Genomic DNA, 18576 nt, shown 5'->3' on the forward strand with positions numbered 1-18576 from the left:
TGTTTGGGAGGGGTGGAGAGAGAGAAAGAAGGAGGGAGGAGGAGGGAGAAGGAGGGAGGTGTCGTACATCTGATCCTTCCATCAGATCCCTTGGGTTTGCCACTGCATCATACTGGACCCTGCAAACTACATTTGTCTTCCACAAACTGCACCGGCTGTATTTTTCCCCATCAGTTTCAGGAGCTTGTGTGCGCGCCACAGAAGTGTTGGCACGACTTTACAGGGCTCAGTGGCAACAAGGGGTGTAGCTGGGTAGACTCCTGCAGCACGGTCTGAGTCTCATTTGACTTGCTTCCTTTGCGGTTGTCTCAACAGTGTTCAGCTCCTTTGGGAGATGACGGGAGGAAATGGAAAGACACACAAACATTTTCTTCCCTTACAGGCTGTTATGGGGTCAAGCATGGGAGTTTGGGGTGGGGGCACATAGGGGTGGGGGCACATATAGGCCTATTATATGCATATGAATTTCCTGAATGGCAGGATTGTTAATGAAATGATTTCATGATTTCAACCATTATGAAGGTTCAATGGTTAGTGTCAGGGATCATATGAGCAGTTGAGCCACATCTGTAGGATGAGGCTCAAATGGGACAGATCATATTGTTAAAAAAAACAAAAACAAAACAGGAGAATGAACAAAACAACACAGGAATTTCCACAAAAGTCATTGCCTGTGCTTCATAACACTGCAAGTCTCTCCCAAAACAGCAGAAATGGAAGATTGTCCCCCCATTTCCTCCACCCAGAGCCGTGCTCTCTCGTTAGTTTTCTCCGAAGCCAAAGCACAAAGTATGATAATAAACACAGTGAAGAGCCTGTTTTGCACCAAGACCTGATCATTAGCGCTGATTCACTGGTCTCTGCTATTTCGCAGGAGAAGAAAAAAGAATTTCCCCCGCCATCCTTTTCCATGGCTGTTGCCAATTAAATCCCAATTTTACAGAGAGCGTTGGTAGCGTAGTGTTTGCAGGTCCAAATATTTGGTCCAACCCCTTCAGCCAACAGCTCTAGCTAACACATCATCCTTTTACCAGAAACCTTTGACCAGAAACACATCACCCTTTTACCAGCCTTACCTGACGACGGACCACACACCCCAGCGTGTCCCAGTTTGACCTGTGTGAGGTGAAGCCAAAACCAAGGCACACTTTATGTCATTCAGAGACGGTGAAACAGGCTTGTCACCTTGACTCATTATTGATTTTTTGTTGTTGTTGTGAGTTTCTTAATAGGCTATTGCCATCTGTGCATTTTATTTATGCTGATTTGTTTATGACCCCTTCCTCACCATTTACCCATCTCCAGTTACACATCATTTTCAGTACACTCACTCTCTCTCTCTCTCTCTCACTGTCCAGCATCCACTTTATGATTTTTATTTACCGTATCACACACGCTTTCATTTCATTTTACTTCTAAATTTGTTACCTTATTTTCTCCCTTCCCACTCTGCACATTGTGTACACCTGTCCATCCCAGAAAAGAGCCCCCCCACACACACACACACAAACACACACACACTCATTTCTTCTCTTTGTGAAATGGGAGGAACGCCCTCTTTTAGTGCAGGGGTTTCCCCATTCCAATCAAGTGTCTAGGGATTAAGGACGTTCTTCATTGATGTTTGCTGTTTGGAGCTGTTTTCACTTAGGGCATGTGGAGAGCCCTCGGAGACTGTAGTTGTGATTTAGGACGAAACAAATAAACCTGACTTGAATTTTTATGGAAGTGATTGTAACAAAGTTACCCACATTTGGAAGGGGAACACAGAGCACAGTGTTGACATTCAAGACAATTCAGGGTGTGTGTGTGTGTGTGTGCATGGGGGAGGGCATGAGTTTCTAGTGCTCTAAAGAGCACCTGCAGCCTTCAAAACCATTGCTTAGTTTGCCTCTGCGTAGTACGAAGACTAGTCCTTAATTATTTTGTCAGTTTCATAAAGTTAGATAATCATAAGGCAGTGAAAAACCTGCAAGCATAGAGAAATGCACTTGAGAGTACACACTTGTCTTAGCACACGGGCATACTGTGTCAGTGATTTTCTGTTTGGTTAACAGCTAAATAAAACCCAATTGTATTTGATGGAGCTACTTCCGATTTACAATGCCCTGCCTCGATTCGAAATCAAAACAACCGCAACCCCATTCTCAGTGTGTGTTCTTCACTTTCAAACCAGTAGAGATTTTATCACCTACGAAGAGCGCCATCCCCACACAACAAGCCGCTTCCATTAGGGCCTGTGACGATCGCACAGCACTTTCTGCCCGGGGTCCCATGAAAACCTTGTCTCCTCAATAATAACATCTAGGTGATGTTCAAGTTTTTGTACCAGTCTTGGATGAGTTTTCATGGGACCTTGGGGTCATGAGACCTGTTTGACCTATAGAGGGATGTGAACAAAAACATAAAGTTGGTCAAAGTTGGAGTTGTGAGGGGTTTGTTTTCCTGTTAGCACAGTCATTCATTGTGCAGCCTTCATAAGCCTCATATACCGGGCGTCTACAAACAGTAATAGTGTGTGTGTGTGTGTGTGTGTGTGTGTGTGTGTGTGTGTGTGTGTGTGTGTGTGTGTGTGTGCGTTCCCTACTCAAGAGCCACGCATTGTTTGATTTTGCCAGACTAATTGGTCCGACATCAGTGCAATTAGGTAAAAATTCTGCAGTGCTTTCCAGAGGCTCAAATCCGCTTTTCAAAGATTAACAAAACATTGAAAGGGGGGGAGAGAAACCCACCGAGGGCAGGGAGGGTCATGTTGGCCACGGTCCGACTTCCAAATTACTTTGTGGAGGGCTGCTGCTCAATTGTCACAGTTCAACAGCATCATCTTTGGGAAGGCTGCTGTTTGGATTAGTGGTAACAATAACAGAGACACTCGTAAAACCTGCCACTCACAGCTGCTTTGGCTGGAACCCCAAAGGCATCGCTATTGATTTGCACTGTCATTTACATGGAGGGGGGGGGGTGATAAATAAGTAATGTTGTGTTTAAGAGGAGGAAAAGTTGATTTGATGAGTCATGGGGGAAAAAAATAACCAACATTCAAATGTTGAACTTTTGTCAAGTTCTTGTTGTTTTTTTCTTTTCTTTCTTTTTATTGCAAGAAGAAAATACTTACTGGCCATCCAGGAATATAAGACCAATTTAGACCGACTCGGCTTAGTGTTGATGCTGTTCCCGTGGTTCTGTGAGCCTGTAATGAAAAGCCGAGTCCACCTAGTTGGACAGCAGCCAGCACTACATGCATGGCAGCACTTCGGAGGCGGTGTAGCTTCAGCGTCACGAAAGCTTCAGCTTCCTTTATGTGCGAGGTAGGTTTCGTAACCTGAGGGCAGATAAAATACTTCTCAAAACCATTGTATCATATCAGAAATACATGGACACCACTCTGGGGGGGGGGGGGTTCTCCTTATACAACAGCAGCCAGACTATTTGGCAAGTGGGACACGCCATTTATTACCCTCACTGAGATCTGATACTTTTCCAGTCGTCTCCAGAGAGCGGAAAAAGAAAGAATGAACGGTTTCATTGCATCCATTCAGAATCTGTGATAGGCCATAAACATTTCCGACACTTGTTTTACACAGTAAGAACAAAATAACACCATCCGGGACAATAATAACTCCTGCTGCACATCTGCTATAGCCCCAACCCTGGCCCCTACAACAAGCCTGTTCACAGCATGTATTTCTCCTGATTACCTAACAAAATACCCAGTAGAGCAGACGGTGTGGCTAGCTGCTTATCTGGTGCTCCCGTTGACCTACAAGACCCACAGCTCACAGTTAAGTCTACCTAGTTGGATGTGGGCCAACACTACAATTACGTATCCACTACATTACATACAGGACCAATACAGCAGAGACTTAACAAAATTAGGTATATAACTGGGGTTATCCCACAGGCCCCTATCATTACTACTACTTTTGGCTGCTCCCGTTAGGAGTCACCACAGTGGCTCATGTGTTTCGATCTCTTCCTGCCCTCTGCATTTTTCTCTGTCACACCAGCCACCTGCATGTCCTCTCTCACCATATCCATAAACCTCCTCTTTGGCCTTCCTCTTTCCCGCTTTCCTGACAGCTCCGTATTCAGCATCCTTCTCCCAATATACCCAGCATCTCTCCTCCACACATGTCCAAACCAGCTCAATCTTGCCTCTCTTGCTTTGTCTCCAAACTGTCCAACCTGAGCTGTCCCTCTCATATACTCATTCCTAAACATGTCCATCTTCATCACTCCCAATGACAATCTTAGCATCTTCAACTCTGCCACCTCCAGCTCTGCCTCCTGTCTTTCCATCAGTGCCACTGTCTACAAACCATGCAACATCGATAAAATATTGTTAATGACAGGCCCCCATCATCAACAATATTTTATTCCACACCACCCCAAAAAGGTTCGAGGTTGACATTCTGGATATTCCCAAAACTCCCTCCTCCAACACCTGCTCACAATACCGATCTGAGCTATGCCCATGTAAACTACGAGTTTGCGTATTATCATACTACTTTAAAAAAAAAGAAGCTAAATCAGCGTGACCCCTTCTGATCCTGTTTCCTTGCTACACTAGAACAGTGTAATATAAATCAGTAGTGCCCCTGATTATTTAAGAAAGAAGGGCTGATGTGGTGGTGACAGGTGTCAGCACTAAGTCATTTAACGACCCCCCTTTTTTCATGTCGCCATGCTTCGTTTCCCTTGCTCCATCTGAGTCCCACCTGGTGCTGACTGAATTGGATTGTTCATTATGTCGCTCTCTTTGTTCTGATATGAGGGCAGCTTTGCCAGGGCAGAAGAGGCTTTTAAGCCTTTGCATATTAAATGCCTAGTCTTGGTCCTTACAAAACATACTTGAACAAATTTGCCCACTAGTCACAGAAACACTCCTGGGGCCTGGACTCGCTCAGACAAGGCCCACTTGGCCCCACTGTAGGAAACAGGCCGGTGTAAACCCCACTGCCATGTAATACTATTAGACCTCAGAGCCCTTCTGGGTTAATAACGTGGTGGACTAATGACAAACAGAGCAGTGTTTTTCAAAGACCACGTTGGGACCCAACTGCAGATGGATTAATTGGAGATTGGCCACCACATCCTCAGGTAATTCTTCTATAAGTAAGTCATGGCTGTAGCAATAGTATTGTTGTTCCGAGTTTGCGTTGTTCCAGGGAACAATTAGAGTGTGACACAGACCACAAGTAATGCTGGCTCGAGCTGAGTTTAATGTGAAGACTGTTATGTTAATAAAGTCAAAAGTAAGCAAGCTCAAGTGCTTTAACCGTCCATTCTGTATAGTTTAGAAAAAACAGAACAGAATGAAACAAGGGCAGCATGGCTCAGGAGGTACAGTGAGCCATCTAATAATGGGAAGGTCACTTATTCGACCCCTGGCTCCTCCAGAGTGTGTCGACGTGTACTTGAGCAAGATGCTGAACCCCTAACTGCTCCTGATGAGCAGGTTGGTGCCTTGTATGTCAGCCTCCACCATCAGTGTATGAATGTGTGGCATACATTGTCAAGTGCTTTGGAAAGCACTATATAAATGCAGTACATTTACCATATAAAAATAAAGAGTAAGACATTGATTTGCCTTCCCCTGAATGCAAGATTGTGTCTTTTTGTAGCCTAAAACACAGGGCTATTGGTTTGACTTGGCTTTGCAGAAAATCATTTGCAACTTGCGTGGAAATTTCTGGTGAAAATGTTCAACTCCTGAAAAAAGTTGGAAACCCACCAATCCACATTTAACAGATTCCCTGTTAAATGTGGTACATTTAACGGGAAATCTGTCGGTCTCAGACTGAGTGACAGGTGAGACTGTATAACAAGCTGAAGGAGCTTCTGATTCTACATTGTAGACCTCCACCATCAAGTGGCATAAGACTGTACTACAATGTATAAGTACACACATTTATTCCTTTTCTTCAGATTAACAAAACAGTCATTGATGATCTTTTTATATTATATTTTCTGGCATTTGCTGGAAAAAGAAAGGTGGGGATATGAGTGATTGATATTAACAAGGAAAACAACCTAGCTACCTTAAAAAAAAAATTCATCCATATCGCTCATAATAATATGAAGTTTGGTTACTGCTGCCAAGTCATTTTCAGTACATTTAACAGCCAGTTTTGAGGATCTGAAATCATAAAGGATATTCAAAGTAGTTTTGGGTTGGGCAGAAAAAGGTTTATACAATATGTGCTGCAACAGAATATGTTTTGTATGTTTCACTGCAGCTTGACAGCAGTGATACAAACTTCATCCAAACACTCTTTTATTTCAATATTTCACATCACAGCTGAGAACGGTTTGTCTGTTATTCTTTCAACAGAACTCATTCTAGGCTGCGTTGTGTTCAAATCTAAAAAACAAGTGTATATAGATATAAAAAAAATACCATTTACATGATAATGTACGAGATATTTCATAAACCCTTTGTGCTGTTCATAACCAGTTAAATAATGACCATTCAATATGAGTGGTCTCTGCAGGTTTGGTCATTTCAGTAGAGTTAGCTGTCTATCTTAGATGTTAGACATCAGAACAGTTTCATATCACTCCCTGCATGGACACCATGATACACAAGTCACAGAGAGAGCACAAAAAAACCCCCATTGTGACAAGAATAGTCACCTACGCATTAGGATGACGAGGAAAAACATTCCTGTGTGAACCAAAACACTCTTGAATATTGATTTTTAGGATGGTATGATTATATACCGAGTAAACCAAGTCTGTGAGGCCCCCACTTAGGACGTAACCATCGAGACATCAGCTACAACAGAAGATGAAGAGGCCAACTGAACTAATGAAGTACCAGCAACAGTAGGAGATGGCCCTGTCGCCATGGAAACGGCTGGTTCCACAGGCCGAGCAGGGGCAGGTCTGGCTATCATCATGGGAATGAAGAGGTTGGAGGCGCAGTGCTCACTGAGGTACTCCCCTCCTTTCTCCTCGTAGTCCTGTCTGCTGATCCATCCCTCCACCCCTCCTCCTCCTCCTCCAGGGAGGTGCTCCAGGGCCCAGTCCCTGGCCCCGTACCAGGCATCCAGCGCTGGCCGAGACGCCATGGTCACCTGGAAAGAAATTGAAAAGTCAGAGAAGTTGGCTTTACTAGTTCCATGTAGGTTTTAACTGGATTATCTACTCCACCTGACTGAAATCTAGTTGGGCTGTTTCTTTGGAGTACTGGAAAAATAATCGATTAAACGGCAATGTCTATCTGATGCTTTAATCTTACTCGGGCAACTTGGGTTACTTAGTCTGGTGTTAATGAGATTAGCCAGACAGAAGTGATTTATTAAGCTATTTTTACCAACAAACTGTTAGACAGCATGTCATTAACATAGTCAATACAACACTGTAAAAATCATTTTGCTCTGGAAATTTTTGCACTACGCTAAGTTTTCTAGATATTAGCTAAAACATCTACCATTTAAAATGTCATGTAAAAGCATTTTGGTCAGAAGAGTATGACATTGTTGGGGCTTATTAAATTACATACCCATGACCATCTAAATACTTGTACCTTGAAGTGTGACTGGAAGGGCCTCATAGCCAGCAACTCTCTCTCAACCCTCTCCTTCATCCCTGGGTACTGCATGTTCCCCCCTGTTAGGAACACATTGCTCACCAGTGCCTCCTGCTGTTCTGGAGTGTACCTGCACATAGTATAATGGGGGAAAATGATGACCTTCTACATCTTTACGTACCACAGAGAAAGAAGTCAATAGTCAAGAGCAAATTACTGTATTTGAGTGGTTTGAGCACAATAGTGGGAATGAAACTGTGTGCATGTTTGTTTTCATGTGCAAGAATCTTACAATGTTTGCATTCACAGCACACAAGCATGTCTGTGTGTAGATCTAATTTCATCCATGTGCATGTGTTCTGAGAATGTATGCCTGCATTTGTCTGTGTATCTCTTTGTTTGAATGTATACATAAATACCAATGCATTTGCTTTTTTTTGTCTGCTGCAGTATAACTAAATATTACTTTTCCATGCCACTGTAACTGAACATGACCTTGCCTGTTCAAATGTAATTGAACATTACCTTGCTAGAACATACTGCAGTGTCTCCATTAGTCCCATCTGGTCCTCTCCAGTCAGGGAAGGCTGGAAGAGGATCTCTGGACATCTCAAACGCTCTGTCCCCACAAATAGCTGGTGGTAATCTGCCATGTTGAATACTGGCTGGAATCAGACACAGAGTTATTCTATGCTGAGTGGAATGCATGTCTGACTACTATGTGCATTATTAACGAAGTATGTGCAGCAAAAAAAATACACTCTTCCAAGACTAGCCTCTTATTTCAGCTTTTTGGATACATTATAAATTGTATGTGCGAAGAGCTCACTTGTTCAAGGTGAGATGATGGCAAGAGTCTGCCTGACTAAAGTGCCCTTGAGCAAGACATCCAGCCAAATTTCTTGTATGGGCAAACTGAATTGGCTTAAACAATATAAATTTCCATAAACAGTGTAAAATATATTTAATTCAATCACAATGCTAACTTTGTCGGCCATGTTGTTTTCTTCAGGGAAGTCAGCTTCCATCAGCGCCACCCTGTCTCCCTCGTCCATCGGCTGTTCCAGCTCAGACATCTGGTACACCATTAGGAAAAGAAGGTTACTTTTTTGTACATTTTAGTTCAACCTTTATTAAACCTGGTTAATTATAATGAAATTAGGAGTTTCTTTTTCCAAGGGTCACCTGGCTAGTAAAGCAGAAGCATGAGATCTTAGTGCAGATTTAAGTGCAGACCAAAGACAAACAACATTCTCTTTAGAAAAAACAGAAAAGTTGTAAATAAGATCAAGATAAGAGAATGTATAAAACAAAAATACAATAAAATAAATAAATAAATAAAACACAAAAAAACAACCAAAAAATGGGAACTGGATAGTATAACCAATGCTCCATTGTTGCTATCCAAACCTATGACAATGAAAATGCCGCTATTTCAGATTTTTCCCCGAATTGTTTTGGGCATGGTGGATTTATGTCATCAGACATGTTAAGAGCTTAGAGAGCGAACACAACTGAAAGATAATATGAATCAAACAGCCCTTCAGGTATTTTGCAATGGTTTGGTTTAACAATGAGCACCTCGGTCTTTCCCTCCACTCCGTCGCTGTGCAGTAGTTTCTGTCTGCCCTGCTCCACTGCCAGGTGGAGTTTATTGATGTAAGACTGAAGCTCCTCAGCACAGTCCATGTTCAGCTCCACCAGACTCTTATGAAACTGGTCCACCATTCCGTCCTCGAGCAGCTCCTGCACATAGACACAGAAAGAAAGACAAACACAAAGAGAAACATGCAGTTAAACATACACACAGTCATGTTGGTTGCTGCTTGCTACTTTTCTCTTCACTTTTACAGGGTTCCCACACATTTCCACAGACAAAATTTCAAAACTTTTCCATATATTTTCAAGGACCCATAATACAATTTCCATGACCATTCACAACCTTTAAGTACATATACAGAAGTGTACTTTGGTTTATTATTGTATGAACATTAAACAGCAACCTTTTTCATTCTCTAATTGTTGGTTATTTTCATATTCACTTCAAACACTCCAAACCATAGGCAGTGTCATTACATTGCCCTTTATTACAGAAATAGCATTACAGGCACTTAGTCTGGCACTGGCTTTCAAGCGTCGGGGAAAACTGAACTGACATGCTAATACACAATTAAAATTGAATGACCAACTCAAAAAAGGGCTTTAATAAAAATACCTCTTGTCCCAAAAGGTGCGATATAACTGCGCAAACATGCAATATCGTATTTCAGTAATTTACTGTACTAGTGTAATGACCACGGATGAGTAGACTCACTAGCCCTTGATTAACGGGTCGGACACTGGTTAGCGCAGTCGCCCATGGTCCGGTTTAGCCGGGTTCGATTCCCGGCTGCGACAGATTCTCGGCTGCCCCTGAATTCGCTAAATTGGTGTCAGAAGTGGGACGGTGAGACCGAGAGGCCATCGGAAGTGCATGCACCCAGAGGCGTGAGGGAGCTGGTATGCTGAAGCGTGGGGACGCGCTTCCCGAAAGAGCAGGGTAGTGTAACGACCATGGATCACTAGACTCACTAGCCCTTGGCTAATGGGTCGGACCCTTTAGTTGACTGGTTAGCGCAGTCACCCATGGTGCAGGGAACCCAGGTTCGATTCCCGGCTGCCCCTGAATTTGCTACACTAGCATGGCTTTCCTTTGAAGTTATCATGAACTGTTTGGCACAACAAGGCTGTGCACACTGCATGCACAAATTTACAAAAGAGAAAATGTTGAGCTCCACAATGTATTCTTAAACAATTACAGACATGCCCTTCACTTGACAGCCACAAGAAAACAAAGCAGTATGATGCTACATTCAAGCAAACAACTAACATTCAACCATCATGGTTTGTGTTTTAAGTTTGAACTCAACACCCAGGTCTACTTCATTTTTTTTAATTTCTCGTCAATGTCCTTGTCTAAATCTGACAGGGTTGCTCTCTTGTTTTTTGCTGTGTGCCACAGGCTATTTGACTTAATGATAAATGTCACATCCCCTGTCACCTCTGCCTTCTCTTCAAATTCATCAGCAGACTGCAGAACTGAAGTCATTTTGTTAACATTGCGTGCAGTGGCATGAGCAAAAAACTCAGAGCCAACATACCGTGTATGCACCTCACCACCATCACAAATTCGAACATGCAAGTCCATATGTTTCTGTTCCAATTCATGTGACTCATCAAATAACACCACATAGCCACATTGTCTTGATATCACTCAGTGAGAAGAGATTTGAAGTAAGATGCAGACAGAGAGACACGCACATAGACAGGCAGACACACGGGCAGGAAAAGACAGACAGAAATAGACAGACAGACTCACACAAACTACAGTTACACATAAACAGTGGCACAAACCTTTTCAATGTATGCTCAACACTATCAATCGGCTCATCTAATCCACTGTGGACTACATTGCATTACCCTTCTCCACAAGAGAAAAGTGCCCTTGAGCCACAAATTAACTCTCTTGCCTGTACTGCCAGCAGTTTATCCAGCCTCTCCTGATCCTGCTGGAGCTTCTCCTCCCGGCGGCGGGCGTTGATCTCCTGGAGCCGTCGAAGCTGCTGCGCTCGCCTCTCTTGCCTCTCCTCCGTGTTCACACTGCCTCCGAGCACCTTGGCAGAGAAGGGAAGCTGAATGCGGTGGACCTCCCGCTCGTAGAACTCTGGGCTGCGCCACTTCTCCAGCTCTACGAGAAATATTGTGCTTGGTGAGGCAGTAGGAAATACGGGATGGAAATAGGAGGGAAGGAAGGAAGAAAATGAGAGAAGGAGGGAATGAAAGAAAGAAGAACTTCGAGAGAGCGAAGAAAGATGGAAAGGAAAAAGAGATACTCAGGATAGAAGAGAAAAAATAATGGGGGTAGGAAGAATAGAGGGAAGTAAAGGAAAGAAATGCGTGTGTACACCTTTATCATATCCTCAATATGTACAGTGCATCCGGAAAGTATTCACACCCCTTCACTTTCCCCACATTTTTTTATGTTACAGCCTTATTCCAAAATGGATTAAATTCCTTTTTTTTTCTCATCGATCTACATACAATACCCCATAATGACAAAGTGAAAAAGGTTTTGTAGAATTTTTTGCAAATTTATTAAAAATAAAAAACTGAAATATTGCATGTACACAAGTATTCACACCCTTTACTCAGTACTTGGTTGAGGCACCCTTGGCAGCGATTACAGCCTCAAGTCTTCTTGGGTATGAAGCTACAAGCTTGGCACACCTATATTTGGGGTATTTCTCCCATTCTTCTCTGCAGATCCTCTCGAGCTCTGTAAGGTTAGATGGGGAGCGTCGCTGCACAGCTATTTTCAGGTCTTTCCAGAGATGTTCAATGGGGTTCAAGTCTGGGCCACTCAAGGACATTCACAGACTTGTCTCGAAGCCACTCCTTCGTTGTCTTGGCTGTGTGCTTAGGGTCGTTGTCAAGTTGAAAGGTAAACCTTCGCCCCAGTCTGAGGTCCTGAGCGCTCTAGGGCAGGTTTACATCAAGGATCTCTCTATACTTTGCTCCATTCATCTTTCCCTCGATCCTGACTAGTCTCCCAGTTCCTGCCGCTGAAAAACATCCCCACAGCATGATGCTGCCACCACCATGCTTCACTGTAGGGATGGTATTAGCAAGGTGATGAGAGGTGCCTGGTTTCCTCCAGACGTGACGTTTGGCATTCAGGCCAAAGAGTTCAATCTTGGTTTCATCAGACCAGAGAATCTTGTTTCTCATGGTCTGAGAGTCCTTTAGGTGCCTTCTGGCAAACTCCAAGCGGGCTGTCATGTGCCTTTTACTGAGCAGAGGCTTCCGTCTGGCCACTCTACCATAAAGGCCTGATTGGTGGAGTGCTGCAGAGATGGTTGTCCTTCTGGAAGGGTCTCCCATCTCCACAGAGGAACGCTGGAGCTCTGTCAGAGTGACCATCGGGTTCTTGGTCACCTCCCTGACCAAAGCCCTTCTCCCCCAATTGCTCAGTTTGGCTGGGCGGCCAGCTCTAGGAAGAGTCCTGGTGGATCCAAACTTCTTCCATTTACGAATGATGGAGACCGCTGTGCTCTTCGGGACCTTCAAAGCTGTAGAAATTTTTTGTACCCTTCCCCAGATCTGTGCCTCGATACAATCCTGTCTCGGAGGTCCACAGACAATTCCTTTGACTTCATGGCTTGGTTTCTGCTCTGACATGCACTGTCAACAGTGGGACCTTATATAGACAGGTGTGTGCCTTTCCAAATCATGTCCAATCAATTGAATTTACTGCAGGTGGACTCCAATCAAGATGTAGAAACATCTCCAGGATGATCAGTGGAAACAGGATGAACCTGAGCTCAATTTTGAGAGTCATAGCAAAGGGTGTGAATACTTATGTACATGCAATATTTCAGTTTTTTATTTTTAATAAATTTGCAAAAATTTCTACAAAACCTTTTTCACTTTGTCATTATGGCGCATTGTGTGTAGATTGATGAGAAAAAAAAAGGAATTTAATCCATTTTGGAATAAGGCTGTAACATAACAAAATGTGGGGAAAGTGAAGGGGTGTGAATACTTTCCGGATGCACTGTATATGTGTGTGTGTGTGTGTGTGTGTGTGTGTGTGTGTGTGTGTGTGTGTGTGTGTGTGTGTGTGTTTTCTTGAGCTGAGCACAAATCTAACTTGAAGATTTACTGAACGTTTTCATGACACAATTTTTTATGCATGTCAATGAATGTATCTGCATGTATGGTTGTGGAGATATTCCCACATGAGATACAAATGGGCAAGCAGGCTAGGAGTGGGCCATGAAAGTGCTGCAAGAACTGAATCAAACAATAGCTCCCCTTTGCTGACACCAGCATCAAACCCTCTTGAGCTCATGGCTGCCGACAAAAATGTCAGGCATTCTACCACAAAGGATGCAGAACCTAAAGGCTGAGAACCTCGGGAATCATGAACACTTTGTCATTTCACTTCATGTACTTGTGTACATGAAATAAAACAAAATGCCATTTCCCCCAGCCCACAGCAGTGCAACACAAAGACAAAAACACATCCAAAAACTACAAGAACACACATATCCAAACTAACACATATATCCAAACTAAACATTAAAAAAAAATCACAGCCCAAGGGAACGAGCGCCAGCCAGGATGACTGTCGGAACTGCCGGTCTGCATGGGCTAGCAGTTAGCTTAGCCTGCCCCGCTTCCGCATCCTGTCAGACTCTCAGTGTTTCCTCTTTGAGCGCAGCTCCAGGCAGGGGCTGTGGTCTTTGGGCCCACCAGATGCAGCAGACCAAGCTCTCTAGCCAATCCAGCGCCAGCTCTCCCAGCCAGACACCCTCGACACACCTCCCCACACTCCACATGACATCAAAAACACCACAGTCAATGCCAGGTGAGGCCATCACCAGACCACCTTCGGTGTTATCGGAACTGCCGGTCTGCATGGGCTAGCAGTTAGCTTAGCCTGCCCTGCTTCTTCGTCCTGTCAGACCACCCTTGGTGTTACCTCCTCGGGCGCAGCTCCGAGCAAGGCCATGGTCCCTGGGCCCACAGGACACAGCAGACCAAGTTCTCCCAGCTGATCCAGTGCCAGCTCTCCCAGCCATCAAATGAAGACAAAACTTAGATGCAGAGTTGCAGACATGGACAAAGACACTGCATGGACAGTACTGGATGAGGCCGCTGCAAATGTGAATTCACGCCGCCATCTTCCCACACCGGAATCGGAAAATTAAAAAGCTGACATGAAGCTTCAGAGGAAAGAAAGATGCAAGCAGAGCAGAGCTTCCAGTTTACGTCTTAAAGCTCAACCTACTCAGCCATCAGCACGCTGTCTTAAACATACAAAGACCTAAACCTCTCCTCATACCTTGACCATGTTAAGAACTAGCTGGCATAAGTACCTAAGTATTTATGTATCCTGTATATGTATGTGCTGCATGTATAAGATGTTAGTTTGAGGCTGACTGGTATGAAGTTAAGGTGTATTGGCCAGTGTATGAGACAGAGGCAGGCAGTAATAGTCACGCTCAATGCTTAGTCTTTTGCTTGAGTTTGAAATAACAGTGGTAGCATAATAAGTATGGCAAGGGAGGACAAGTTAGTAATAAACAAATGAAAAAAAAGTTATGTATGTATGTATGTGTATGTGTGTGTGTGTGTGTGTGTGAATGTTGTACCTTCATGGTAATCAGTAGCAGTGTAGCTGTGTTCATGTAGCAGCTCCTCCATGCGGCTGAGTGTGATGGCAGCAAGATAACCTGGGTATTTCAGCTGAAGGAGACGCTGCAGGTAGGTAGCTGCCTGACTGCCACCCACGTTCACACGCTTGCAGTTCACTGCGTCCAACCTACACACACACACACACACACACACACACACACACACACACACAACACAATATTGAACAGAGTTCTTACTGCTTTTCATTTGAGAATTATAAAACATTTTGATGGCTACTTATCAAATTTCAGTTACATTATTTTTGTAAATTTTGAATAGATAAACATCAGACATCACAAATTGAATACTTCAGAAAACATTCAACATTACATTGACTACTGCAATTCTATCCTCTTTGGTCTTCCCCTCAAGTGTCTTCATACACTTCAATTGGTCCAGAATTCAGCTGCCTGTATCATTACCAAAGCTCCTTCCATAGATCACATCACTCCTGTTCTTCAGCAGCTCCATTGGCTCCCTGTTAAATACCGTATTGACTTCAAGATCCTGCTCCTCACCTCTAAGGCCCTTAATAACCTAGCCCCTTCATATCTTTCCAAACTCCTCCATATCCACACACCCTCCCACACTCTCAGATCCTCTTCTGTTCTCCAACTCACTACACCATTGGTCCACTTGACTACCATGGGGTCTAGAGCCTTCAGTCATTCTGCCGCCCGCTTCTGGAACTGTCTCCCACAAGACATTCGCAACATTGACTCTCTTTCAACTTTCAAATCCCATCTCAAAATGTACCTTTTCAAACTTGCATATTCAGTCTGATCCATGCTTCATTGAGTTTTGTGCAGATGATGATTTTATACTTACCTGTTGTATTAACTTTTTATTGTCTACCCTGCTTAGTTTTGATTTTATGCTGTCTGATACAGTGCAGCTTGTTTGTTTTTTTTTAACTGTGTTCTGTAAGGTGTCCTTGAGTGCCCTGAAGGGCACCCACAAATAAAATTTATTCTTTTTATTATAATTATTAGTTTTAGTCAATTTGAGGTTGTGTAACAAGAGGTTACATTTACTCGAGCAACATCATGCAATTAGTAAACAAGCCATTTAATCATATTTAAGGCAATAGTAAACAGCCAATTGTGATGGTAAATTAACAACTGTGGCCTTGGCATTTTTATGACATTTTACATAACATAGCACAACAAAGAGAAGAAAACTTGGATCTCAATAAACTGAAGATAGGGAGGCCGTATGAATGGGGAAAAAAAACCTTTTCCTAACTTTTTATAATATTGAGTGTCTTCCATAACTCATCAAAGCTTTGCAACTTTATTGTATATGCCCTTTTTAAAAGAGATAACTTCTATGGAAAGAGCTAAATTTGTTTTTGTCTTTGTGTGTGTTTTGGGGGGACGGGGTACAGCTGACTGCTATAGACAAAGAGTTAGTAAGGGAGACACAGGCAGAATCCAGATGGGCAGATACAGACAGACAGGTGGCCGGACACACAGACAAGACAGGCGAAGACTGCATGAGAGAAAGACAACCATCAGATAGAAGATACTAGGGCTGCACAATATATCGAAAATGTACCTTCATCGCGATATCAACATGCGCGATATACGTACCGCAAAAGACTGCTTGAACTGCGATAAATGGTATATGCACGTGCCATGCATTCACGCTCTGCGTACTACTAGGAGTTTGTGTTGACTTTGGTGCCCCCTTCTGGAAAAAAGGCGGTAGTGTCACTTGGCCGATTCCGCCTCAGTAACAACAAAATATAATGTAAAAAAAATAAAATTCTAACATTAGTTACTGACTCTGCAAAACTGGTAGGACCTCAGTTTTAAATCGAGATTGTTACGTAATCATTTATAATATAAACTCATAGTAGCTGCTATATTTAAATAGGCCTAGATTTTGTGTTAAAGTGATGAAGAAACTGAATTGCCATGCAACGAAGTTGGTGGTATTTGCTCATTGTTAATATAGCGGCTGTAGCCAGGTGCATTTTTCTTTTTCCAATAAAACCATATTGCTGGAATGGAAATAATGCATTTCATTTTTTTATTCAGCGTGCATAGACTGTTCATTGTCTGGGGTCTGTGTTAGCAGCAAACCTAAGCAGAAAGACATTAAAAATGTATACTTCAATATTTTTTTTATTTATCGCGAGTCATATAGTCATCGCAATATTCAACAACGGTATCGCATATAGCATGTTTTCCTAATATCGTGCAGCCCTAGAAGATATAGATGTTTGAGCCTGAGAGTGCCTTACCTGCCGTTGACAACTGGCAGGATCTGAGAGCAGTGGTATCCCGACGACAGGACAATGCCAGTGTGTGGTCGCTGGAGGTTTCTCTGAGCATTATTATAATAGAAACTGTACAGGCTGTCTACCCCATAGGACACATGAGGGACTCTGTAACATTCAAACAGCAGCTCGGACATCATCTGCCTACAGTGCAACGGGTTGCAGGGAGCCTCTGTCAGCACCATGGGGTGTTCCACACAACCCTGAAGAAGTAATGAAAGAAGTAAAGAAAGACATTGGATGGTGAGGTCGATTGTAGCACTAACACACAAACATAAGTACTAGAAGACACCGAGACTCCGAACAGTCCTGAAATCAAATAACATACAATACAAAACCTTATTTGGTCGACACTGAAACAGGATATTTTCCTTTTTAACCCACAAGGCTCACTCCACCCTACCTATCGAGTGGCTCTACCAAATGTTAGTGCATATGCACGGGTTAGGGTTACCACCGATTAACGCTAGGGTGCAGTTTCTCCGTACGCTCACCTCAGATGCGATGCCCAAGTGGGTGAACACATAATCAAATATGAGCTCCTGGATCTCGAAATTGACCACCACGTTTCGGTCGAACTGGCTCTTCAGCAGCCACCGCAGGGGCTCCAGGTTGGAGATGTCATTGCCGATTTGGGTTTCGCTTCGGGCTGCCCCTCTGCTTCTTGCCGCCACTGACTTGAAAATCAATTTGGGTGCAGCAGGCTCATATCCCTCACACGCCCAGCCGGCCCGGGTTTGAAAAGAGCCGTTGTCTATCACAATCGAAGCAGCCGGTGCAGAGTTCAAATACTGGGTAGGAATCTCATAAACAGGGTCGGGAGATGTTTTGCAGTCTTGAAATGTGAATATCTGACATACCGGCGCTGCCGTGGAAGTCATTTTAATGACTGTGTCACCACAAAATAGAGCCCACCGGAAGCGTAACATAATCCACATTAAGTTCCGGCAGTAGGAAGTGGGAACTGTCAGTACATCCGGTACGGATCGGGGACCAACAGGGGCAACGTTTTGACTGTAGTTCTGGCGCTAATTATACTACAAATATGAAATGGTAAATCGTTTAAAATGATTAGAAATTATCTCAACTACTCCTTCAAATATCGCAGTGGTCTACTATTTCCATAGATGTCTTCCACGTCTCACGAAGACAATTCATATGACAACCCGTCAGACTTCTACGAAATAAAACGATCTAAATGTCTGTAACTGGTCTGATATATCAGATGAAAATCAACTCCATTTATTCGTGTTTTTAAGACACAATCTGAGCAGGTTATTTGTTCATCCCCATCTTCGTGCGTAATGGTAGTTTTGGCTAAATGAGAAATAGCTCGGGTGCAGTTTAAACCGTATGAAGATCCCCGTTTGACCACCAGGGGGCACAGCGGGTCTGTTCGCCTCCCTGCCGGACTGCATTAACGTCAGTCGTTTCACACATTCATTTGTTGGTCATGATGGGGATTAAGAGGGCGTGCTAAAAAGCCTTTTAAGGTTACATCCTTATCACTTTAGTGATT

At 43.4% G+C, this 18576-nt stretch overlaps 1 protein-coding gene across 1 annotated transcript; it reads right to left on the reverse strand.

Moving 5' to 3' along the window:
• Window positions 1-5912: 5912 nt before the first annotated feature.
• Window positions 5913-17938, reverse strand: actr5 (actin related protein 5). The gene is made up of 9 exons (XM_056274942.1): window positions 17552-17938; window positions 17022-17260; window positions 14731-14900; window positions 11044-11261; window positions 9116-9280; window positions 8521-8610; window positions 8060-8199; window positions 7532-7664; window positions 5913-7079 (listed from the first exon to the last, which is right to left on the reverse strand). The coding sequence occupies exons 1-9, from the start codon at window positions 17936-17938 to the stop codon at window positions 6753-6755; spliced, it is 1869 nt and encodes a 622-aa protein (XP_056130917.1). The 3' UTR covers window positions 5913-6752.
• Between the last annotated feature and the right edge of the window lie 638 nt (window positions 17939-18576).

Source organism: Lampris incognitus, chromosome 2 (genome assembly GCF_029633865.1).
Source record: "Lampris incognitus isolate fLamInc1 chromosome 2, fLamInc1.hap2, whole genome shotgun sequence".
NCBI lineage: Eukaryota > Metazoa > Chordata > Actinopteri > Lampriformes > Lampridae > Lampris > Lampris incognitus.